Below are 25719 nucleotides of genomic sequence, written 5' to 3' on the forward strand. Positions count from 1 at the left end.
GAATCATAAACTAATCTAAAACAATTGCAAGGAAGTTGTTGCCATGAACTTTCAATAAATGCTAATAGATCTCAACATTATAGCTCCTCAAGCATTCAGATCACCATTACTACCTTTACTCTTGCCATTTCTTAGATGATTTCTGTTAATACGTGCTTTCAACTTCCTTATTATGTCACTATTAAAAAAAAAAATCGCACTTCAAACTTAAAAGATTGGGACCCTTAAAAATAGATACACTGCTCATTTCAGCATGCGGTTAATTCATGATCCTTGCAATTTCAACATTTCTTTGCTGTAAATCCAAATTAATGCTCACACTCTTTCAAGTGGCATTTTCATTCTTTTTCTGTTGAGAAAATAGCTTCTTCAACAGATAAATCAGAAGAACTGTTGGAAATCCGTGCCTATTGTTTTCAGATTTCAAAGAATTACGTGGCGTGTAGATTAGGTATGTATCTCAGTTATCGGTACAAAAGGCCAAGTGGGATTACAAGCGCTGTAGACAAAGGGGTGGGTATGGTTCTTATCGGCTATGGCACATAAGATATTGTAAGGATACATGTTTTTCTGAAAATTTTACATAAAGGTCTTAAGGCTGGACAGGATTTATGTGTTGTAACTCCACAAAGCTCCTGAAAGCTCAGGCTCATATCGCTGTGACACTGTACAGAATCTGAGGATGTGGTACATTTGAGAAGGGGCACGTAGCAGGTACCCACTCTTGTAATTCACGTGGCTGAATTGAAAGAGTAATCTTTCAGTAGTTGATTGAGAGAAAGAAGCACCTTCTTAAGGTGACCTAAGTTTTGTGCCTAGTTTAATGTGGTGGGACTATTTGCATGGTTTTCATTTTTTTTTGTTTTTTTTTTTTTTCTCCCTGTGGAGAAAGGCAACTACTCATAAAGACCAAAAATACACTTTTGTGTTTCGATTCCACACTGCAAGCTGCGATCACTCAGAGCATTGAGCCAAACTCAGACATCTCTAAAATGTACACAGATAAAGTAATTTGGGGTATTTTTAGTAATGATCTGGGAGAAAACATGAAATAGTATTGCAGAGTTCCCTGATGATATGCAGACTGGGAGAGAAGTAGTCAATAAAGAAAATGAGTGATGGTTTTCTCAGTGAACTGTGGTAGCCAAACAGAAGCCGTGCTTCTGAGTGATGTTATCCATTTATACATGCTGGGAAGAGCAGTGACTCTGCAGAGGATTTGACCGTTCCAGTGGATGTTACGATGGGTGGGTAAGACAGCAGAAAAAGATGCTGCAGCTCAAAGAGCTAAGTGGAGACGTTAGGTACTTAACATAAGATCTACAGGGAATTGCATTGGTAGGTCCACGGTCCCAGCAGGATGGGTGACATAAGAAACACTGCAGAAGCTTCAGAGAAGGGCCATCAAATAGTTCCAGATTGCATAGTGAAAAAGTAGTATGGCTGTTAATGTGTTAACACTATCAAATGGAAGGATTTGGTAGTGATTTGTTCAGTGTCTACGTACCTGTGTGGTAACAGAGGGTTCTCCCGTATGGCAGGCAAAGATACAATAAGATCCTATGTTACACTTAAATTAGATAAAAATCATCATTATTTCTCTGACTTGTTTAAGGCAAAGATAAGTAGCTGTTGAAACAGCTTAGGAAAAGGTTTTGTCTTTCCCTTACTACAAGATGTTGAAAGGTACAAAAGGTCAAAGGGCCTGAAGACCTTTGTAATTTTTCCAGCGTGTTAAGTGATCAACGAAGTGCTCACAAAACATCAGATGTACAAATGCTCATAATGTTCCCTCAGTCAGAACAAGCTCTGGCTTGTCCTGTAAAAGGACTATGATGGAACGTAGTTCTTAATCAGAAAATACACGTCGTTTTTATATGTGTATATGTACTAACAGTGCACATGCACTTAAAGACAGGATGACAGGGACTGGTAATACTTTTTGTTAAATAACCCTCTCTACTATTACAACATGTAGGTCGAACTGTTTTCATAGGAAGAGATAACATAGCTTGCCCAAGATGTGGTTTGGGGCAGTTGTGTGGGTCTTTTTTCAACATTCAGACAGTGTTGAGTGAAGTCCAGTCGCACTGCATTGTGTGTCCTCTTCACTACTTCGTGTTCATACATAGATGTTTTGTTATCAACTGATGAGGTTGATCTGGGCTTCCCACGTGGTTCTTTTGTTTGTCCTCCTTGGGTGCCACATGTGTCCAAGTACCCCCTTTTACATCTGTGCAGCAGAAAAGAGAGATTATTCTGTCACTGGCTACATCTAAATCTACTGATATTCTTACCCATAGGGCTTTGCCTTGGGTATTCTAGGTATCTGTTTTCAAAGTTTAAAGAACTGCATTATTTTACCTTGAGAGTAGCATTTCTGTATCTACTGGGGAATTAGACCCTTGTGAATATATCTGTAATGAGAACTATAGCACTGTCTGGGGTTAGTTAGGTGCCAGGTACATTTGCAGAGATTCAAAGAAGAAGCATCATGTGATCTCCTTTCTACTCGATCAGCCTTTCTCAAAGCCCGTGTACTTTTAGGAGGAAGGTGAACTTGATGTAAGTTTGTAAGAAATATTTCATAAAGCTATAATTTGGTTTTGGTTGGTTTGTTTTGTTTTGTTTTTTTTTCTTTTAGGAGGCAGAGAATGTATATCATGCCAAAACTGCTTTGGTAAAGGGACATAATTTCCAAACAGCTTGATGATGAAGAAGGTGGCATATGACACATTATGCCTGTATTATTTTGTATCGTCAAGCCAGAAAAGTAGACATTCAGTGCATTTTCATACAACATAATGCTTAAGCAAGCGTAATGCTCAAGCCTTGTAGGCAAGGCCAAATGTAAAGAACTTTGAGAAGTGAAGGAGCTAAATCTGCCTCAGAAAGTCTTAGTGAGATGTAACATACATGTTGAACGAGCTAGCAGAGGGTGTAATATACATCAGTTTAGACTTCATTTCATCTCATTTGGACTCTCCATTGAATTTGGTCTTGTCTCAATAAAGTACTGTCTTTGCTGTGAAAGAATCAAAACAAGTCCATGAATGAAAGAAACCTTGACCCTACTGAAATCAGAGACAAAACTCTCATTGAGAGCCAGGATTTCATCTCACATGCTTAGAATTTTTCAGAGGCATTCAAGAATATTGCAAAGCCCCCATAAGATTTCCATGTAAAAATTGCTCCAAAGTAGTGTGTATCCTTCTGCTCACAGACCTTCCCATACAGAATCTACCCACCTTCATAACGAATTTGGGGCTTGGTTTTCACAGGTTCCTGCTTTCCCTCCCTAAGGCAGGTCTCTGAAATTAAACGCTCTCTGTGTGTGATGACTGTTTCCAGGGTTTTGTGGATGCAGCTGAAAGCTCTGCTCTGGAAAACAGCCGTGCTTTGGCTGTTTCATGACTTTCAGTTTCGTGCTGGACATAGGGGGCACACATCCGGACAAGATGATGAATGATGGCTTGACAAAACCCGAATAGGACTTAGGGTTTCAGGTGCTGTTGAGCTCTTTTTGCTATGTCTGTTCGGAAGTAGAGCAACTAAATTGCAAGTTAACAGAAGGCCCAGTGTTGGTTGCAAGTTGACAGAAGGCTCAGTGTTGGTTGCATATGGGGTTTTTTGGCCTGATTCTGTGAACTTAGCTTGTGAATCACCCGGTGAGCCCAGTGGTGAGTGCTTCAGAAGGCAGCAGGAGCCTGCGTTACTATGCTGTGTATAGGCAAGCAGTTATGTTCCTGACTCTAGGGGAACCTGCTTAATAAATCGAGCTGTAGAAAATGGGAAGTACCTGGTGGAGCAAACAGAATGAAAGAAAAAAAGCCTCTGAATTTCACTCCTGAGGCTGCTGTGCTCAAGTGATTGATTTTTGTATTAAACTTACTCCATTACCTCTTAACATCCCCCACTCACCTACACACATGCATGTTCAGCTTCATGCCAGGGGTGTGAGAACTAGTTTTTCCTACAGTGTTGGCGAACTGGAGTGCTCTTGTTGCTTTGTGGATCTAACACTAGTTATGGCCTATCTGAGATAGTAAGAGAGGCTTTCCTGTGCAGGCACAGCAAGGAACCCAAATTCAGAGGCTGCGCAGCCCTTACTTTTGTGTAAAGCTGCAAGCAGGCCGGCAGTAAGGCCCTGGGAGGCAGGTACAGGCAGGCTAGCAGCTCTGCTTTCCTGAGTGCATATGCATGTGCCACAGATGTTGGACTGCTTTCATAAATTGTGGGTGATTTTACAGCTGCCTCTGAAGCACTTAAGCCTCATTATGAGAGTGGGCTCCTCAGGGATGATCTAATGAGAATCTAAGTAGATGTGCCATTCCCTCCTGCAGTGGTTGGAGGTAATGAGACTGCCATCCTGGAAAGGGTAAAGGAGAGTCGTTTGTCGGTACTGGTAGGAGTCATTAGGAAGAGAGAGACTGCACAGGAGCCCCAGGAAATACAAGCCGACAGAGACATCTGTGAAGCAACACGTGCAGGATGATACCACACAAATTGCCTGCCTGGTACTGTGTGCATTATGCAACATCACCAGTCCTCTCTAAACAAATTACCTGTGTACCAGGTACGGTATTAGCCAGCATACGTTTATGGATGTGAGCATACTTAGTTGTGTCTAGTTGAGATAAAGAGGGTGGTCTTTATTTGTAGTGTTGGTGATAGAGGCCTTGTAAATTGGACATGCCTGCATTTTGACTACCAATTCCCAACAGGTAAAATGTACTTGTGACTTGCTGTGTGACAAGTCCACAGGTCAATAAATCCCTTTTGGTTCTTCTCTTTCATTGAATATACTAATTGCTAATGGAAGCAGTAAGGCAAAATGACATGTGTCTCTATGAAGGTTATAAATTTTAGAATTAACTATATTTTGAGGCCATCTCAATAATGATTTTTTTTTCCCTGTAAAACAATGATTTTGCTGAAAAGTAACTCATAATTTCTCAACAGAAACAAAAGACATAAGTAAAATCAGATTAACCAAGTTAGGTGTTTCACCATCAAAGGCTGGACAAGTAGAACACAGTATTGGAATTGCCAAGTATAGGACCATAGATTGAGATATGACAATATTGCTTTAACTGATCATTCATCCTGCTTTTCAGAGTTAGTAAACCTAGCGCTTACTGTTACCTGGCCAGAAGTCCAGCATTGCTGCACCCAAAATAGAAAACCACCATCACCTCATGTGGTTGAACGAACATCATGTCGTTTAGGGCTGAAATACTCAAGTGGTAAATACAGAATTTTGCACATGCATTCTTCTGGACAAATTTTTGCATGTATGTGATTTTTAAAACATGTATGTGCAGATGGATTAACTTGTATACGGTCAGAGGACTCTGTGGCATGTCTCAGTGATGTGTTGTAAAGAATGTTTTTTTCCTCCCTTTTGGTGCCTTTTAGATTGGCAGATGACTGTTCAAATAAAAGAGGAACTTTTGTGTAAAGTGTAAAGAAAATTTCCTTTTTCCTTTCCACCTCCCCACCCCCCAGCCCCACATATATAAATAAGTGCTGAGTCCAAGGTTTTGGGTCTTCTGACGGGACATAGGAAACCTGTAGCTGAAAGGAGGCCTGCAGTTTCTTTTTTGTTGTGGTTTATAGCCCTCCTGTACTTGTCCCTCTTCCTCTTTCTTTTTTTTTTTTTTCCTTTGTTAATGAGCATTTCGGGGTTTTTTAAGCCCTTGTGCATACCTGAAAAATGGCAGGGGTTTGATGCTCCGGTCCTTTCCACTGTTGTGGTCACCCACACCCATGTGAAATAAGCACCCGTGTGGACGGTTTTTGCTTGTGCCAGGTTGCCAGTGAAGAATGGCACAAAGTAAAAGGCAGCAACTTTCTTTTACAGTACACACAGAGTCATGTGTTTGGATATCTGGCTGTTAAGTCTTGATACTCAGGGATCAACTAGCATGGTTCTGCAACAGCCCTGTTGCCCTGACAGACACGGGAACTTTCAGGGCCGTTGGACTGCTGTGCTGGATTGTTAGGAGGCAAAGAAATAGTCCTGGTAAGAATAATCCTACAAATGGAACAAACTGTGTGTGCAAAATGGAACTTAAGGTTTTAGACATCAGATTCTGATTTGCTAAATCAGCAGTAATGAAGTATTGTCACCAGAGCCAAATTTGGCATTGGTGGAGATTCGGGGTGGCACCGACAGTATGGGTGTAGCCACCAGGTGGGCTGCTTTACAAATTATTCTGCCATATCAAAAATTTCCTACCAGAGAGCTAAACCAATGAAAGAGTGTGTAAGGGACGGTTACGCCTTTTGGTATGGGCCAAGTGACCTAACAGCTATTTTCCATCTCTAGCTTCTGTATGCTTTTGGTTTAGGGAACTGTAGTAACTGCCAGCATCTGCTTCTATCTGCTTGGGAGTTGGTTTCATTTGGGGTTTGCCTATCAACTACTATGCTCTGTGTCTGTGACTTTTAACTCCAAGTACCAGTCTCCGTACTAAATCATTGCCAAGTAACCTTCCATTCTTCTTTTCCACGCTGCCATCTAATCACCAGCTACAAGCACAGAGCTCCTGCCTGCATGCCGTCAGAATGAGTCTGAGCTGCTCAAACCTCGACTCCAGCCTGAACATGAATTTTTGTCTCTGCAGGAATATCAGGGGGAAAAAAAAAAAAGTCACCAGGGCTACCAGTTCTCGTTACTGTTTGTATTTATATTTTTGGTTCAACTTCTTTTCTCCCTGGAGGTTTTGATTCCACCAGTTTTGTTTGGGTTTGATTGGGCTTGCTTTTTTTTATTGCTCTCCCTCTTCTCATTTTGTTTTCTCCATTCTTTCATTGGAGGCAATGAGCCGTCCAGCGGTCGGAACTCCCCTGTCCCCTATCGGCCCGACAGCCGCCCTCTCACTCCAACTTACGCTCAGGCCCCTAAACATTTCCATGTTCCAGGTAGGAGCTGGCACTATATGTGTCTCGGTGTCCTGTCACAGTGTAGAATGTAGCCTTTGTAACTTTTGTCTTGTCTCCATCGTTTCACGCTGTTTACCATGGGGTGCACCCTCAGGGTTTGGAACTGCTCCCGGGCTTGCTGAAAGGAGTGCATTAAGAAATGGGAGGGGTTCATTGTGATTTTTACACATTCTGTTGGTCAGGTGTTTCACTGTCAGAATACCTTGGTTTTCAGGGTCTGTTGATGGCCTGTGAGCTGGTTGTGAGCTATGTAGGACTTGATTTTTCTTCTAGTTGGACCAGTTGAGCTCTGGTGTAACTCTGCTAACTTTGGAGGAGTTGGGTTTGAGTCACATGCAGAAAAGAGTTGACCAGTGAGCCATTACATATGTTCATTCAGATTGTTGTGACTTGTTTCAGTCTTGAACCCAACAGTTCTAGTTTAGTGTTGCCATGGTTTTTTAAAGCAGGGGAGGACGTTTGTTTACTTGTTTTGTGCAATGGCTTGGTGTCCTCAGACCTGCAGATCCACAAGGATATGTATGCCTTAGGATGTCCTCTTTATAAAGGGCTGTCTCTGTTTTTTGAAGTGAGCTGCACAGTTCTTCCAGCCTCTGAGAAGATCAGCTGTCTTGGACTTTGATGGGATGAGGGTGTATGTCCCTAGGTTTGTGGACATGCATCTTCTGACTGCATTAGTGCTAGGTATAAGCCTTATTATGTGCAGTTATTCTTCAGGTCCCCTTCAGTCGAGTATCCCTTCACACTGCCAGAGGTTACTGCTCTTCCTCCTTTCCTCAGATCTGGCAGATAAACTGTTGGTGGGAACTCCCCTTTCAGTCAGTGTGACCTGGCTTGGCTAAGGTAGGCTGTTCTAACTGCTTAAGCTAACCTGGCTCACTTTGACTTGCGTAAGCTGAAGTGCACTGGCATGAATAGCCGAGAGTAATAATCTCTAGCATGGTGGGAGAGCTGTCCTCTTCAGCTGGCACAGGGCAGCCACAGAAGGAGCTGTGTTCCTGTCCTCCTTACAGCTTTCTGGTATAGACGTGCGCAAAAGTACTGCATGACTGCCCTGGTAATGTTTATACCCATTTGCTGATCAAGTACCCATAACAGATCACTAACAAGAATGAAATACCTCAGTGTCTTTGTGTGCAATGAATTTGCCTGTTTAGTCAAGGATGTAGGATTCTGCAGAGTAAGATTTGCCTCTGTTTCAATAGATTTTTAGGGTTAGCTTTCCTTAATGCCAAAGGCTAAGTTGTCTCCTGTAGCACTTTAATTGCATCTGCGATATACAGCATGTATCTCCAAAATGCTTTTTCACCTTTCGTTCTAATGTAACTGAAGACTTTTTTCCAGGCAATATGAAGTAGCAAAATGAGTTTCTGACATTAATTTTCTGGTTACCAGTAGCTCCTTTTGATCTTCTAATAAGATTTTGACAGATTTTTGCACTGTAGCATTGATTTTGGATTAATTTTTGTGTTTGTAGCTGTGCCGAATACGTGAAGTGTTGGCTTGGGTGGGAAGGTAGTTTAGAGCAAACTGGTTCCTGTCTTAGTTTATTATTTGTAAAAATATGATATCTTTTAGACATGCTGTAGATTTGCATTGATAATGTGCAATGTGACGGGTCTTACATAAAAAAAGTACAAGAAAGAAATAAAAGCTAACTTTGTGGTTTGAGAATTAGTAGTATATCAGTTAACAGTGCATGAAGCATCCCTTTGACTCACTGAAGTGTAGCTGTTGTTGACTGTTCAAAATGGTGTATTAGGCAGCTATTTTTTTCTCTGGATTTTGAAGTGAATTGTAGGCTCACTGCATTCTCCTCTGCTCAATCCAGCCAGTCAGTTGGAAAGAAAATTGAGCTGTTATGACTGAAGCACAATTTTCCACAAAAGTTATTTGGGATAGTTTTCCCCAAATGGCTTGTATCTTCGCCATTGAAATGTCTTGCTTGTTTGCATTTCTTCTCTAACTTTTATCACACTGATATTAATCTTCTGAATGTTTAAAATTAATGGTTCATGACTTGGATGCATCCACATGTTACGGAATCAGCTCCAAAGGACTTCATACCACATGTCTTTGACTTTTCACTTGTTCTTATGTTTTCTTTTCTTTAAACAGTCTAATTTTGTATAATTCTAGAAATAGTTTTCTGGCTTTTTCTTGTGCTACATCCTTGATTTGGTCTGTCTATTGTTTTAGTGTCGGCGTTATCTTTATCTACAACTGAAGTAGTTTTCATATTCCCATTTTTCTGTTTCTCAATTTCACAGATCAAGGTGTCAACATTTACAGAAAACCACCCATCTACAAACAACATGGTAAATGATCTTTCCCTTTTTATTTCAAAACTGGAGTGTCAGCTAAATTACAAGGCATGCAGACTAGTGGCAAGCATTCAGTTTTTACTTCGTAAGCATAAAAAATTCATAGTCCAAGCTTGAAACAGCTGTTATTGCATGTCCTGCTGAGTGTTTATGTTTTAATGCATGTTGCTTCATTTGGATCTTACGGTTTAAATCTGAGCCACGTTGATATTAATGGCAAAATTGCTATTAACTGGGATTTTGCTGTCTCTTTAGCATTATGATGTCTTCCTGTATTTCACTTCTTTAAGTTTACATTTTCAGCATACAGACACTGATCATGTTAAATTGAATTAACAACAGACTGTCCTCTGACAGGGACTTCATGGAGTATCCTTAACTTAAGCAGACAAAGTACATTGATTTATTTCAACAGCAAAGATGGACATGTCATTATCAGACTGGAATTCCAAATATACCTGTGGCTTTAAATGGGAATCTTTAATTATTGGAGAAAATATAGGTGACTTATCAATGACAGGGCGAATTTGATTCTCAAGCCCCGTGATACGGCTCAGGTGGTATGCTGTACTTGTTTTTCCAGGTGTTTGGATTCTGAGTTGGACAGCAGGGTTAGTGGTTGAACCTTTTCAGTGTAGATGTTATAGCAAGTCTGAAATAAGAATGATGGCAGAAGTCCCCTGCCTTGCCAGTCTTCAGTACTGCAGAGCAAGGTCCTGGGTATAATGGTGTGTGTTCACTCTTCCCTTCTGCTGTGAACAGAAAACTTTGAATAGGAGGTGGTTTTTATGTAACCTGGTGAAAGATGGATAACTCCACTTTTTAAAGACTTTGAGTTTGCATCCCTTTGCAGACCCATCATCCAATGAAACGTATTTAGGGTTAAGTAGCAAATTAGCAGTACTACAGGGTTTAGGTGGACAGTTGGCTGAGAGCTGTTGAGCTGAGATGATTAGGAAAGCCTGGGAAGTCCATTCTGTAGTCAGGAGCGAGCATTGCAAATAACACTACTGGGTATTACATCGAGGTTTCTTCCTCTTTCTTTTTTAAGTTTCAAACCATGTGCTTATTTTGGAAAAAGTCTTAACATTGTTTTTGTTTATTTTTATGGTTTTAATGTATCTCCTCACCTCCCATTAACATGTGAATGTTTAACCACTGACATCACCAATTTTAATACGTAAGTACTGTTTGAAGTCATGCTTTTGTAAACTCTGACCAGCTTCCTCCATACCTGCAATTATGCTTAGAGTTTCCCAGTCATAAAATGCTCAGAATTCCTAATGATATCTAATACTGATGTTCCTAAACTACCCTGAACATGTTGGATGAGCAACATGGTGCTTCATTTCATTAACATGTGTATTCCTGTTTAAAAAAAAAAAAAAAAAGAAAAAAGGAAAAAAAAAGTCCAGAATCCTTGCTTCAGATATGATGGCTTCATATACGAGAAGGTGATTTGAGCTACCAGTTTGCAGATAAGAGGTAGTTAAGGCTGGTTTTAATGCAGACTGAATACTACTGGATTTTTTTTTTCTATGTCAAGAAGTGAAAGCCATAATGCACATCCCCACATGCTTTTAAGACACTTTGGCTTAGACTGGAATCAGAAGTGGATGTCCCACTGATGAGATATTTTATTGCTAAGGTTCATTCAAATGCAAGTGCCTTTTCCTGCCAAGTTGATCTGAATGGAGTTTAGTATTTATTAATAAATTCACATCTGCTTTTAGTACTGCTGCATGCTAATAGGCAAGGGCATGCAACAGAAGAAATCCACTGGTTAAATAAAGGTATTTGTTTCAGATTTCTTTTTTTGTTTGTTTTGCAGCTTTTCACAGAAGCACAGGAAATAATAAGCATCAGTAGAGTTAAAATTAGTGCTGTTAATGTGAACTGTTTGTTTTCTTGGCCTAGAGGGAAGACAGATCAGTGCATAAATCTGATTTCATCTTCATTAATAATCAGCTGTCCCTAGGAGATATTGGCAAATACTGTTAGATTGAATTTTCTCACTCTTGCCTAATCATTCTAATGCTGTGCAACCCTAGTAAAATCCAAAGCTGATTTGGGGTTATTTTGGGGGTGGGGGTGAAGGAGGAGAGGAAGGTTTGATTCCAAGCTGTTGGCAAGAGAAAGACATTACGTTGCTTCAAATGGCAATTAGAAAAGCAAAATATGAAAATGTTTGCTTTTGAAAATTAACTTCTCGTAAAGTATAAAATTTTGCCAAAATAAGGAGAACCTTGTATTGATATAGATTATTACATAGCTAAGTTCCCTGATTGCCATCTAGATGCAGCTGCTTTGGCAGCACAGAGCAAGTCCTCCGAGGATATCATCAAGTCCTCCAAGTTCCCAGCAGCTCATGCACCAGCACCCAACGAGATACCAAAGATTGAGACAGACCACTGGCCAGGTCCTCCCTCCCTTGCGGCCATAGGTATGCAAAAACAAAATGATACAAGCAATGCGGCTTTAAAAGGTACTGGTAACCAAAGTAGATTTTTACTGGAGCTGTGGAAATGGGTAGTGAAGATTGTGTCCACTCCAGGTGTTGACCACAAAGTGCAGTTCTTCTGGTGCAACCTCCGAGTGTCTGTGAATTTAAAACTATTGAATAGCGCTGATAAGAAGAGGTTTTGTTGAAGGACTTTGGAATTGATCACACAGGTATTAACCCATAGATAAATTATGTGAACTCCCATGCAGTAGCTTAAAAAATGTGGTGTGTCACACAAGCCTGACTTCTTTCAGTTATTGTCTATTTACTCTTTTGGTCCTAAGCTAATAGCAAATATCCCACAGCAAACATGATTGCTTCCAACCACATGTCTAATTTCGTGGCAAGAAACAATGACTGAAGTGGAACAATTAATGGACTAAATAAGTCCTGATTTTCAGAGTTACTGTTTCTACAGACTTTGTATTTTTCTTCTGTGTTGTAGCACTACAGATATCTCATTTTCTTTTCTTTAAATCATGTGTGTCATCATTTTAAATTTTTTTTTGTTTTTGTATTTTTTTCCCTGTTGATTTTTATTGACCCCTATAGCATAAAATAAGCTATCTAGCCTGGTTCATTTGTGAAGTCATGTCTGAAACCTGAAGGCGTTGCCTGTTTCAGGCTTCTTTCTGTGAAGGAGGGTACAGTTTTCATCGCAGTGCAATTTTCATAGAAGTGCTGAGGGAGGAGACGCAGGGCGGGAGAGCTCAGTGAAGGGGCTGCATCTGCAGCAGCAAGTTTTTTAAGATGTCCTTTATATAGGATTGCAACCTGACAGACATTACAGTCACAGTGATAACATCTACGTGCTTGAAATTCTCTTGACAATGCTTATGGTAACTACAGCGTTATTACATCGTATGTCTGAGGTGGAGCCTTTGTTGGAAATTTTGGCTCTCGGCTCGGTATCTAGGCAGTAGATGACAACTTCTAATTTCCAGTGAAACTGCTTTGTATATTGGCTATCACGTGATTTTGTTACACCTGAGAAACTAAACAGGACTGTTTGGAAACTATAAAGATAAAAATGCACTCATGGACATATTTTATTCAGAAATAAGAAGGCATCATACAAGATTAAGCACTAAAAAACAAAGCCACAAGCCCCAGGTTTTTCCTCTTGTTGTCTGATTTTCTGAGTGTGATATTTTTCTTACAGAGCTAGAATGAGCTCAAAAAAAGGAGTGTTACTGCTGTTGTACTAAGAAGTCTTGCAAAAGCCTGAGACACCAAACAAAATAATAAGTAATTTAAATACAAACAAATAATTTATCCGCAACTCTTTGTCTCTCTCTATATCATCATCAATTTAACACTGCTGCACAAAACATTTAATTGTTATAAACCTTCTGATACTTTAGTTGCAAAATTTAGTTTTCATTCAAATTAAACACTGAGTTTGTTTAGCATAGGGTTGGTGAATAACTGTATCAGGATATAGCCTGTGCAGAAAAAAATACAACTGTTGTCTAAATGCTTGCAGCAGTATCATATTCTGTGTATTCATGGAAGTGTCCTGGTGTCCAGATTGGACTATTTCTTAAGAATATGCACGAAAATAAAGATTATGAAATAAAAAGTAAGGAACTAAAATGTAGAACACCTGTGGCTTAATTAATTTTAACTTTATCTAATGGATCAAATTAGTTTGCTTCATTTTAGACTAAGAATAATGCCTTGTTTATTCCAAATATGAGTGTCCATGTAGGAGATTAACGTAGTTTAATTTTCCATTTGAAATGTTATTTCAGATTTGCTCTTCTGAGTCTAGATAAAAGTATAAATGTAAATCAGACTTTATGTTTTCAGCCACCAGTACAGGTACTGGTGCCATTAAACCCTGTGTTTCCAGAACTAGCAATCTGAGCTCCTTTTTCTGTTACGTTGATTCCTGGCTTTTGTACCCGGGTCTGTTCCTTGGTTTGGAACTCACATGCAGTTTAACTTCGTGTTAATTTTATAAGCCTGATAGCCATAGGGCAGGCTATCTTGAGTGAGTTTATTAAGAGTGAGTTTTGAAAAAGTCTTTTGAGTCTGCACGAAAATACTGCATTGTTTATTCAGTAAATCAAACTGACCAGTACTTTGAACAAGCATTGAAAAATTCAAACTGCGGTTGAACTGACACACAAAGCTCTCTCTGTGCTGTGGTTTTGTGGAAGCAGGAGCTGACATGAGACGCAGATCAAGTGGAAGAGAGGAAGATGATGAGGAGCTACAGAGACGCCGGCAGCTGCAGGAGGAGCAGCTCATGAAGGTGGTTATAAGCTTGTCTTCATGCTGTTTCTGAACACCATCCGAAAAGTGCCCCTTTGTTTTCTATAAGCAATTCCTACTAATGCCTCAATCAGCTTTATTTTATTGATCTATTTTTTTAATTGCCATTTATAGCTCAACTCTGGTCTGGGACAATTGATATTGAAAGAAGAGATGGAAAAGGAGAGTCGCGATAGGTCAGCCCTTTCTGCCAGTCGTTACGATTCTCCAGGTAATTCATGTAGGCAATAAAGGTGATAATGAACAGTGAATAATGAACACCACATATACACACATCAAGTGTCTCCCAGAAGAGAGACCCCTGGGAAGACCACTTAATATGTATGTACGTGGTGTTCTCTTCTGAAAGGATGGCCTAATTCATTAGCTGGTTTTGGTGAGGGGACTAATGTGGTTGGTTTTTAATCAGAAGAAATATGAAGATGAGGATTTTCAGGCAATTTTGAGGAGACAGATTTTCGAATGTACATAAGGAGTGAGGTAAAGTATTCAGTGACTATCATCACACACATGGTAACAGGCTGGGTTATTAAATTACAATAACACATTTTGCTTAAACTCGTGGTTCCTATCATTATTTAGTCTCTCCTCCCAGGGACAGAAGATCAGCAACATTTACCAGTGGGGCTGCATATTCCAAGCACAGCCAGTGTTTTGAACTTGGCTAACATTTTGATTGGGTGTATTCTGTTCCAGAGAAAAAAGCATAAAAGTCAGCTTTGGTTAATTGGTGGCTTAGATTCTTGGCCTTATTGCACATTTTGATATACATCTGTGGCCTGCTCCGATCTCCAGAGAAGGGTTTGGGGTTTTATTTCACTCTCTTCATCCACCAGTCATTGTAGCACAGCAGCTGTACTTCAAGCCAAGAAAGGACAAGATGAGTCTCTTTGGAGTCATCCACTGGAGTAGTTGCCAAGCAAACTTAAGATTTCCTTATGTTCCCTGTTGTATACGTGTACTGCCACTATTTATGGTCTTGGAGAGGATGTCTGTGGCTCTCCCTCCCTATCTGTAATTTTTACAGGGCCAGAGTCTACCTGCTCAACACAGAGCTTATGATTTTGTTATTAACATTAGCACATTAGGTTGGAGGACTGCTTTGTTGGAGGTGTGTCCGTCCCTCTTTGCAGCGATAATCAGTGCAGTCACCAGTTGCCTTTTGTGGAATCAGTGGTACCTTTCCCAAAGCTGCTTACTGCTGGCAACAACAGTACCTCAAGTCCTACATTCCCTCACCTTCTGTGGTAAAAAAAACACATAAAAAACCCAAAAATTGCATTCTTATATGGAGGGTCTTGTCTGAAGGAGCTGTAGTAACTGTAGAGGTGCTATTGATTATTATGCTGACAATCTTGCTATTTATCCATCTTTTTATCTGTATTTGAAAACACACCCCTGATATTTCCACATTGTCTTTATCTTGCTCGTGTAATTTCTGAGGTCAGTGCAAATGCTGAGTTGAATGCCTTGGATACTTTATTTCACTTTCATTTCAGATGAAAGCAGGAGTCACAGAGCTCTGTTGAATCATGTCATGTTCTCCGAAGTGTCACATCATGTACAGGATAACTATAATTTCGGATCAGAATGCCACACGCTCAAACTTGTTTGAATTCACTCAGCACTGCCCATTCTGATAGTTCTCCTGCTGAAGTCAGTACCAAAACATCTGTCAATTACAGTGTTACAGGACCAAAACTAATAGCCTTTTCCCCTTTGTAGCAAAAAAATGGCAAGCTGAAGCATGTGAGTAAGGAGAGAACGGGTTGTGCTAGTCAGATGTATCTTGCCTTAGCAAGATCCCAGCAGAAGTAGTTGTAAATTTAATAGTGCAGCAGTAGGTGCAGTAAGAAGGATAGAAAGGCAATTCATGAAAGGTTCAGAGTATAATGGTATATAGACCGTGTGTGCCACGAATGAGAGTGGAATTGAAGGACCTGCCTGGGAGACTTAACAGAGAACCTATCCAGTCAAATACTGCTGATCTCGGATTCTCCTTGTCCTTTATCTTGTTTCCATCATAAGATGCACAGCAATACTTTACCTAGCTAAGGACTAAAAGTTACTTTGCTCTGTGTTCCGATCCTTGAGCATTACTTTCAACTCAGTGGAGACCACTTTGATTTTGAGCCTGGCAAAATCACAGGGTCCCTTCTTGGTGACCTTCCACCACAGCATGATAAAGCGGCGTGTCACTTTGGATGTATGGATGTATGGAAGGTTGTGATAAGTTTGGGGCTGAGCTGTTAGTTTCTTAAAGTCAGCGTGTCTCAGTTGGTTATGTATATGCTTACCTCTTTTAACTGTGTTTTTTATGCTAGTTGATTCCTCAAATGTTCTTGGTTTTGAGTGTCCATGGGATTTTTCCAATAAAAGATTTTTCCCTTCCTCATTCAACAGCACACGCTTCAGCCTCCAAAACGTCTTCTCTCCCTGGCTATGGAAAAAATGGACTTCACAGGGTAAGGAGATGGTGCTTTTGAGAAGCGAAAGGTGGCTTTAATTATCCGTGGTACTTATTTTCGTATTAACTGTATTGGATTTTCAGTTTGATCAAGGTTTCTTATAAGGCCATCTGAAGTCAGACAAAACCTAATTTCCCTTCCCACAAACTACATTGTTAAAAAGGCAAGAAAGCAATGCAAGAAACGATGTGAAAATTGAGGGGGAAATAAAAAGCTTAAAGCAATTTGTTTCTCCCCGTGTACCAACCCACTTGTAAAGTCATCAGCTGTGAGTTTATGTGCATGTCCCTCTTTTCCTGTTACAGCCGGTGTCTACAGATTTTGGTCAGTACAACAGTTATGGGGATGTGAGTGGTGGTGTCAGAGGTAAGGCTGAGGAGCTTTTTCACATGCCGCTTCACTGCTGAACATGTCATGATGTTTGACCATTTCTCCTTTCTTATTTTGAGGTTGTGGATGTGGTTACTTTGTATTTGCTCAGTACTTTTTAACTTCCTGTGGTAAACTCAACAATTAACTCAAACTCTGCAAATACCTATTAAAAAGTTTGGGTTTAATTTTGCTAAACCTGCTTTGTGGAGCTGATCCTTGTTTATGCCAAGGGACTGATTTAGCATTGGTGCAAATGGAAAGCAAGTAGCATGTATGTTATCAGGAATATGTACTGAGTTCTGTTACAGTGTTTTCTTTCTCTAGAAATTACCATCCATTGCACAGTCTGAAAGAATGTGCCACAGTGAAGAAAGGAAGATAATGCCTTCTAATCCCCATTGCTGCTCTTGATTTTCGTTATGACTTTGAGCTAGATGTGATATTAGTCATTGCCTCATAAAAATTGACAATATTTATTAAAGTTATGAAACTTTGAGATGATGTTTTGAAATTGTTTGAGCTGAGAGAGAGACTACTTATCTCCAAAGTGAGATTGATCTGACTATCTTAGATACCCTATGATCAGGCATCTTCTGTTGGTGCTCGTGTCTCTTTAGAGATTGTGGAGAAATCTAGACAGCTACCTGATGGCAGAGGTTAAGTGAGGTGAATCCTGCTCTGCTCATTTGAATTTTATTTGGCTATTTATTCACTTGATTGTGGTTTTGTGTCTTTTAATATTTTCAAAGTGACTTGATTTTCCCGAATGAGAAGCCTGCTCAAAATGAAAAAGGCTGCAATAGTTGAATTACTTGAGTCTTTGCAAACTAAATCCAAAAGTAGGAAGGTTGCTGGCCATAGATAATCATGTGGGATTTTGGAAAGATCAGATAGACCAGAAGATTGTGATTGATTCCTGTTCTTCCACCTCTAAAGCTGATGACATTTCTCTTTTGCCTTTCAGATTTCCAGGTAGAGTACGGGTTTTCATCAATCAACTGACAACAGAACTAAAAGCTTCTACTTTCTTACTGAAGTCTGAATTTCTGCTACAGGGAAGGGTTTCTTAAGACAATAGCTTTGATTTTCCTGCATGTTTAAGCGTAATCACCAATGTAGATTCTTATCAGCAAAAAACAGGCGCAGCCTCAGATTCCTCCTTGTTACCTCCCCAGAGCTGGGTTGAGACAGCTCACACCAGTTCTGTGACTTGCTCTGTAAAATCCACTGTCTGTTGATACATGAGTTATCTGTAATAGTGCTCTCTGGACAGCTGAGGGTGGATTTATTTCCAGCCTCTCTAGTACCAACCCCAGAGACATAAAGTCTCTTCTGGAGGCAATTTTCTCCCATACCAGGAGTCTTGAACTCCTCATTTTTACCCTGGAATTTGCTCTCCAGACAAGATGGCTGATCAATAGTTTTCTGCAGTGCTGCCATCACAGATAAGCCAGTAAAAGGTGTGCTTGCAAATATAAACCCTTTTACTCCAAATCCTGCCTGCAGGGTTTTTTCCAGAATGGTTTGATTCTGGCTGGCTCCTCAGCACAATCACAGTATGAAATGGCAATTTAAGAAAGGGTTTAATTACTTGGATAATTTTGTTAATGGTGTACCAAAATCATGATGATTGGAAAGAGAATAAGATTATGGGAGAAGAGAGGAGTTGTCCATGTATTGTGCTGAAAGCGCTCTTTCCTTAGGAACAGTACCTGTGTCGAAACAGCACCTTTTTATCCTGTCCCTGTTTGTGTCCATAGTAAAAATTTGCCATTGTAGAGATAAGCAAAAAATCCCTCAGCTGATACAGTAAGTGAAAGGAAGGAAAACCCAGAGGTAGAAGAGTGCTCTGTATGCTGTGGGGTGGATCTGAATTAATGCTTCTGCATATTTGTCCAGAGAAGAACCCTACTTTGTCACTGGGGTGGGAAGGGGCCCGCCACTCTCTTGGGGTCCCCAGGTCCACCTGGGACGTGATGTTGGTAGTCTCAGTGGGGAGCCATCACCAGCCTTAGTAGTGACAGAAGGCTGTGGTGGCAGAGAGGATCAAAGGATCCTTCTGTGTACCTCAGAGAAGTAGTAAACAGTAGCCATGGCAATGATCTATACGATAAGACTAAATATTAAGACATGAAGGAAGTTCCAGGGCAAATTCACCTTTGTTTTCACCACTACTTGAGTGCCTTTACCCTCTGTGTGTGTAACCTATATGTCTGATGTATACCTGTATCTGATGCAGTCCCTTCCGGATGGTCATGTCCCTGGAATGAGAATGGACAGAGGAGTATCTATGCCTAACATGTTGGAGCCAAAGGCAAGTGCAGATGTTATTCACTTTCCTTCAAGACAGTGAAGATTTGACTGTGAAATGCAGATGAAATGTGGGAAATGTCTTAGCTCCCTTGTTTTTCTTTACCTCACCTCAGTCCCTGCTCCTTATGTGCCAAACCTCTCCCTTTGTGCTGGACTTCGCCTGTTACAGGTGTTAGTACTCAGGCAGGCTGAGGGCAGCCCAGGTGTGCTGCTTGGGTTAAAGAGGCTTTTCTAGAGACAAAGCAAAGATACTGAAGATGCTCAATAGCCAGTTCTCTGTCAAGCTTCCGCTAGCCAAAACAGCAGGCCAAACTCGGTCGGAAAGTCTCAGATCTGTCAGGCTGGAAATGCGATGCAGAATATTGTGGCTCACCACAGTGTTGAGGCTGTCTTAACTTAAAAATTAATGAAATACATGGGTCTTTGTTTCAAATCGGAAGTTAGATACCTAGAGGTCTGTCTGGATCTGTTCTTTAGCTCTCAGCACTGTTAGCCTGACACCTTTCAATATCAAATTCCCTATATAAGAAATTCTTCAGGAAATTTTTTGGAAAAAAGAGGCTATGTCTAGAGATGTATGAATCAAAAATGAAGATAATATATAGAAGAGATTCAACCAGGGCTGTGTTTTAAATCTCGTGTCTTTCTCTGTTGCTGGTGAACCTTCCAAGAAATCATGATTTTGCCAAAGTTCCAAGGATTAGCATTTCTGCTGTTAAGTGAGGAGCTCGTTTTGCAAACCAGTTTACTACTTGTGCTTCTGAGTCACTTCCAGACAAACTGTACAAGGCAATAACCCTAGCTTTATAAGCTGAAACCCCGGTGCAATGTATATTAACAAGTGTTTTTATATATTATATAAATAAGACCTTGGGGCCATCCCCAGCTTGGGGAGATACTACTTTTTATTCCAAATAATTTCTCTTTCAGTGCAATAGAAATTTGTACAGTCACCACTGCTGTTGATGCACCCAATGATTTGGAATGTTATTTTGGGCGACAAATTCTGTCGGTATTATTAGTGATAAAATTTATGGGAATTTTCATGAGATAATAGGTCACTTTCCACCGATGTTTATAAAAGGTGATGCCAGACCCTCAGCATGTGTGAATTGGCAGTATTTTTATTCATGTCAGTGGTCCAACACTAACGTAAACCTGATAAAGTACAAGAAACGAACTCAAAGTCAGCATGAAACACGTGAAAAGTGAAAATTAGTAAACTTAAGAATGACCAAACCTTACCAAATGGTTCTCCAGAAAGGACAGAATTTGTGCATCCTGCCATCCCAGATTGAGACACGCCTTGTTGTGAATATCTAAATATAAAATGTACTTATGACCATAGATCTTGACTTCAACTCTGCCTGTTTAAATATGAAAAGTTACATTTTAGTTTCCTATAATGCTGTATATGGTAGCTGTTTCCAGTATCAAACATAAACATTGTAATTCAAAGTATAGACTTAATTGTATAATTGTGACAATGTCAGAATCTCCTAAGAACCATATCTTACAATTGATATGTAAGCACACGTTATTTAAATTATTATTACTTACAATAAACTCAGTGGTGTGTTCATTGATGCCTGAATCTTATTTATTATATTTCTGAAAAGTTCATTGGGATAATTGTTGACAATGGAATGAGCTTAATTGCCTAGTACTGCAGGGAAGTTGATTAGGTTGAATTTCTTCTGATGTTAAAATAATTGAATTAATATCATTTGATAATAGCTCAGCTGTCTCTCCAGGAGAGTTTTGGTGGTCTCGCTCTTGTTCCCAGTGGGCAAGTAAAACAAGACCCATAAATAACAGTAAAGGCTGAGCCAGACGCCACTGAAGTCTGCAGAAAAACTTCATTCACTTCAGTAGAGGTGGGACAAGGACCTCACTGGGAATGCTACCTGCTCGGCAGAGATATGCAGTGAGAAAGGCTACAGAGAGCCTCTGTCAGATGGAACATGAGCTCTTCTAAGTCCTTCCAGGCATTTATGGAAGTGTCTGCCTAAGGACAAAAAAAGTCCTAAACCAGAGTTTTACTTGCCAGGGATTATTCCAGAAACTGATTTTAAGGCACATGGTTTTCTGAAATCCTTTCTAAGCAATGTTGTTTCTATTGGATTAGACCGAATTGAGACTCACTGACAGTAAACATTTTACTTCAAACAAAGAACCTGCACCCATTAAAAAAAGTAAAATCATTTACATATTCGGGAATTGATTTTTGGCCAATAACTGATACATGCAAGTTCTGGATATTCTTTGCAATGTAAAGGGAAATCAAGGGAAATGTTAAGGGGAGATGTGCTGGACACATACTCTTCTGAAACAGATGAAGGTGCATGACAAATACGTCTACAAAAATACCTGCTTTAATCTGTGTATGTGTGGCGCAGCCAGCAAGCACAGTGGGCAGTTGTTTTAAGTAACTATCTGAAAAGGCAAAGAAAATCATGTGATTTCTATTGAATGCAGTGGCCTCCACGAATTAATATCTCGCTTATTTAGAGTTATGCTTTTTTTAATGTACTTTTATCTGTTTCATCTTTTAAAAGTCCACAAAGTGTTTCCTTAGAGCTGTCCACACTTTGGCAACCATGAGTTAGACCAATGAGTGAAAAATACATTTGCCTTAGTAAACTTACTGATGGATGAGAAAGTAGATTGACCAGAGAGGACTCTGTCCTCTGACCAAAGCCAGCTGATGTATTATGTGCACTATAAAAATCAGTGGGGTGAGCAAGTACATAGTGGCTCTGCAATACAAGGCAGTTTCATACTAACCAAGTTCTTGTTATGTCCAGATGGTCTTGTCTTTCATGCAACTTTCGGGAAAAAAAGAAAAGGAAAAAAAGCTGTGATTTCCTTTGAAAAAGAAAACGAATGTTTGTGTGGTGATGAAAATGAGACACATTGTGTTCTTTCTACTTTAGAATATAAATACATCTCTTTTTCCCCCTTTTATACATTGTTAACAGATTTTTCCATATGAAATGCTCATGGTGACCAACAGAGGGCGAAATAAAATACTAAAAGATGTAGACAGAACCAGGCTTGAGGTAAGAGAAGCAAGTTCCTAAATGCTCTTTCCTGCTGAAGTTGTTTGTTGTTGCACACTTGAAAGCTCAAACACTGAAGTGTGGGTCCTTGTTAGATTGGGAAGATTTCTCAGCACTAAGCAGGGGAGTCAGATGGGGAGGAAGCAGCCCGATGTCCATGAACAATGTGGACCAGGAGTCCCACATCTCTGTCTCCCTGCTCATGGACTTGGCTTCTCAGAGCCCTTTTATGTTTTCAGGCAGATAACTATATACTTGTAAACTGGTAAAGAGCCCAAAATTGGTGAAGTGTTTTGTAGTCTCAGGATCCATATTGGAATGGAGCAATATTTTGTTTGATCTTGGATCCTCTCTTAGCTAAGACTCAGTGTCAGCCATCCTTAAGGATCGAAAGTCTAACTTTCTTTACCTCATCCATGAGTCCTGTGAGTTAGACTGGCTGATATCCAAAAACATGAGGATTTGAATCTCTGCCAACAAATAAATATTGTTTACAACTTTGTGGATTAGAAAGATTTAAGCAGCTCGGTGAAAGTCTGGGGATGTTTAAGTCATTTATAGTCAGTTAATCTTCTGTGGAAATGAATGGAAGGGGCCACAAAAGTTTGGGTAAATAGCCATTTGTGCACATTTTTAGACTAGTAGATACATGATTGCTAATCAGAATTCAACGCTGTGTTACATCAGTGCCACAGGGAGACACTTTCCCATCCAGTGCACTCTAAAGTGGCTGAACAAGAAGTAACTTGTGCACAAGACAGCAGCAAAAAATGTTTCATTGGCAGTAGAGAAGTGTGCTGGACAGTTAGTCTGGCCAGACATCTTCCTTCTCAGAACTTCAAAGGTAGCCTGTCAGCCTGCAGCCCTTCCGCAAAGCTCTCCTGAAGCCCAGTGTCTCTGTGAACTTCCATGTGTAAGCAGAGGTGACGAGCAAAAGCCTGGGACGGGGGTGTGCAGGAGCTGGTTTTGTTCTCTGGTCTATCGCTGCTTATTGGGTGACTTCAGACAAATCACTTTTCTGTCTCCTGCTTATTCAGCAACTGAAATTGTTCTCCCGCTTTCCTTGTAAACTTCTAACACTTAAGAAATTGCAAAATTTTGTTGATTGAGCATCCGGATTCTAGAGGACTTGGATATGTGTATTGCCAAAATGCTATTAATGCCTACAATGGCTCTTACACAGTGACATGAAATCCCTAAGGCACTCCTGTCTCCTGTTGTGACTCTGGCTTTGACTGACCATTGCCTTTTCTCCTTTTTTTTTTTTTTTTTTTTTTTTTTTTTTTTTTTTCCTAAAGCGTCACTTAGCACCTGAGGTTTTTCAAGAAATATTTGGCATGACAATACAGGAGTTTGACAAGTTACCTCTCTGGAGACGCAACGACATGAAGAAAAAAGCAAAACTCTTTTAATCTCCCTTTAAACAAACCAACAACAAATGACGCCTAGGGTATTGTGTCATACACTCCAAACTATTTGGAAGCGACTACTTATCCACCAAAAAGGGAAAACCATATAGTGGCACCTCTGTACACAGCAATTGAACAAGATGAACATTTGACCTCCTGGAACATAGGGAGAAAAATATCTGGGCTCAGAAACAACAATGATAGTTGTCAGAGGTGTCGACTTGGTACATGATATTATACAAGATAGGAAACTGTTCTGTTCTTCTCCCTCAATGATACTCCCTTTACTTCTCTCCACAATATGATGGACTTTATTGCTAGAGCCAGGAAGTGCCCTTAGGATGCCTTGTAGACTAAAGTAGTTGTAACCACTCCAAGAACTGGAAAAGAATATATATATATATATATAAAAATATATATATATATATGTATGTGTGTTTGCGTGTGTGCACACATGTATTTATAGCTATCCATCTATCTATGTGTGTGCGTGTTTGTGTGTGTATATATGTGTATATATATGGAGAGGGAGACAGATAGATGCTCTGTAGTGAAGGAGAAGCCCTTTGTCACTTATCCACATGGTCACATTAGTTCTTTCACACAACTGTGTCTTAATTGGCACTCGTTTGAAATGGCATCTTCTTCGTGGCATCTGCAAAGGTGGGCGCTGTGCTCACTTACAGTACACACCAGTTGAGTTTCTGGAAAATGGACTCCTTGTACTTGTATATATTTGCTAGGATATAGGAAGTGAATTGCTGTGTCTGTTGTCAGTCTTCCCTCTTCAACACTTTCTGCTTGAATTAATAAGGCTGGAGCTTAACCAGACCTTTGAATAATTTAAGATAACTTTAAGTAATGGGAATGATGGAGAAGAGTCAGTTTTCTTGTAATTTAGTCCAGGAGATGGGTGGATGGGGGTGGGAGTGACAGAGTGAGAAAATGCTTTTTTTAAGTGTGCCCTGGTTTGCACCCAGAGATTTTGGGACAGACTCCCTGCGAGTAATTACTAGTGCAGCTCATCAGACTGCAGTGGAGTTGTAGGATTTTACATCAGCAGGGAAGATGGTTCTCTGCAAGCTAACACGCAAATTCATCCCTCTTAGGGAGGAATGTTTATGAATTAAAAGGTACCAACCATCAAGGTGCCATGCTCTGCCAATAGAGGCTTTCTGATTAAATTGCAGTTGCTGTGGTCAATATGGCACAGTGCATGGGGCCAAGCACTCTTTTTAGTTAATGTAGTTTTTCACTTGTGCTTGGAAAAGAGGGCACAGACTTTTTTTTTTTTTTTCCCTCTCTTGAAGCATCAAAGCTCCAGCCTTGGTTATTTTTATTTCCCTTTGTGCCTGACTTGGTTTTTGAAGACAGAATAATCATGCAAGACAGTTTCTGAGCTGCATTGAACTCCCTATTGCTTTCAGTCTTCTTCCAATATGCTGCAGCTTAAAAAACTGCCTGTATATAAACTGCTTCTGGGCAAGTCCTATACAGAGGAGGACATGAGCACCAAAGTAATTGAATGAATGCATTATGGCTGCAAGGTCAACTTTTTCTCTTCCTTGGTGCTTAACTGCCAATGCATACTGCACTAATGAGCCTGTCTCCCGGTACGGAGAGGGTCATTTAGGTTCTGTGTCTATCAAAGAATATCAAGGTTTCATTTTTAATGCAGAAACTTTTGGCACTGGAGACATCAGAACCTTTGTATTTTCTGTTATATGAGACATTGGTGTTAAATTCTGGAAGTCAGGAAGGGGAAACAGTCCTGGGTAGTTGTGAGATTCAGTATCACTGTGTTGAGTTCTCTGTATCACCAAATGGCATTTCACCATGAAATGAGCAGGACAGCCCAAATCCTGCCTCTTCTTTGCTGGTTTAGGAAGTTCTGTTGCAACAGATCACTGTGGTTCCTTTGACGAAATCTGAGTTGAAGATTTACTATATGAGAGACAGATACAAGGGGTCAGCACCTGCTCTGTGTCCCTAGAGTTAAGGGATTGGTGAGTCTATGGGACAAGCTGGAGAACACGCTAC

The 25719-nt window shown here is 40.1% G+C and overlaps 1 protein-coding gene across 10 annotated transcripts in view; it reads left to right on the forward strand.

The window, feature by feature from the left end:
• ABLIM1 (actin binding LIM protein 1) overlaps positions 1 to 23682 on the forward strand; it is a 138837-nt gene extending 115155 nt beyond the window's left edge. For 3 of the 10 annotated variants that reach the window (XM_086466876.1, XM_086466885.1, XM_086466884.1), the window contains 8 exons: positions 6823 to 6927; positions 9219 to 9266; positions 11569 to 11715; positions 13944 to 14035; positions 14170 to 14266; positions 16459 to 16520; positions 16829 to 16889; positions 17860 to 17897. In XM_086466876.1, coding sequence (XP_086323002.1) covers positions 6823 to 6927; positions 9219 to 9266; positions 11569 to 11715; positions 13944 to 14035; positions 14170 to 14266; positions 16459 to 16520; positions 16829 to 16889; positions 17860 to 17897 — 650 coding nt within the window. Of the gene's footprint in view, positions 1 to 6822; positions 6928 to 9218; positions 9267 to 11568; positions 11758 to 13943; positions 14036 to 14169; positions 14276 to 16458; positions 16521 to 16828; positions 16890 to 17859; positions 17898 to 19134; positions 19210 to 22189; positions 22271 to 23568 lie in introns of those variants that run through there. The other 7 variants (XM_086466880.1, XM_086466883.1, XM_086466881.1 and 4 more) reach the window with 7 other exon arrangements.
• The last annotated feature ends 2037 nt before the right edge of the window (positions 23683 to 25719 follow it).

Source organism: Leptosomus discolor, chromosome 6, assembly GCF_034619465.1.
Source record: "Leptosomus discolor isolate bLepDis1 chromosome 6, bLepDis1.hap2, whole genome shotgun sequence".
Classification (NCBI taxonomy): Eukaryota; Metazoa; Chordata; class Aves; order Leptosomiformes; family Leptosomidae; genus Leptosomus; species Leptosomus discolor.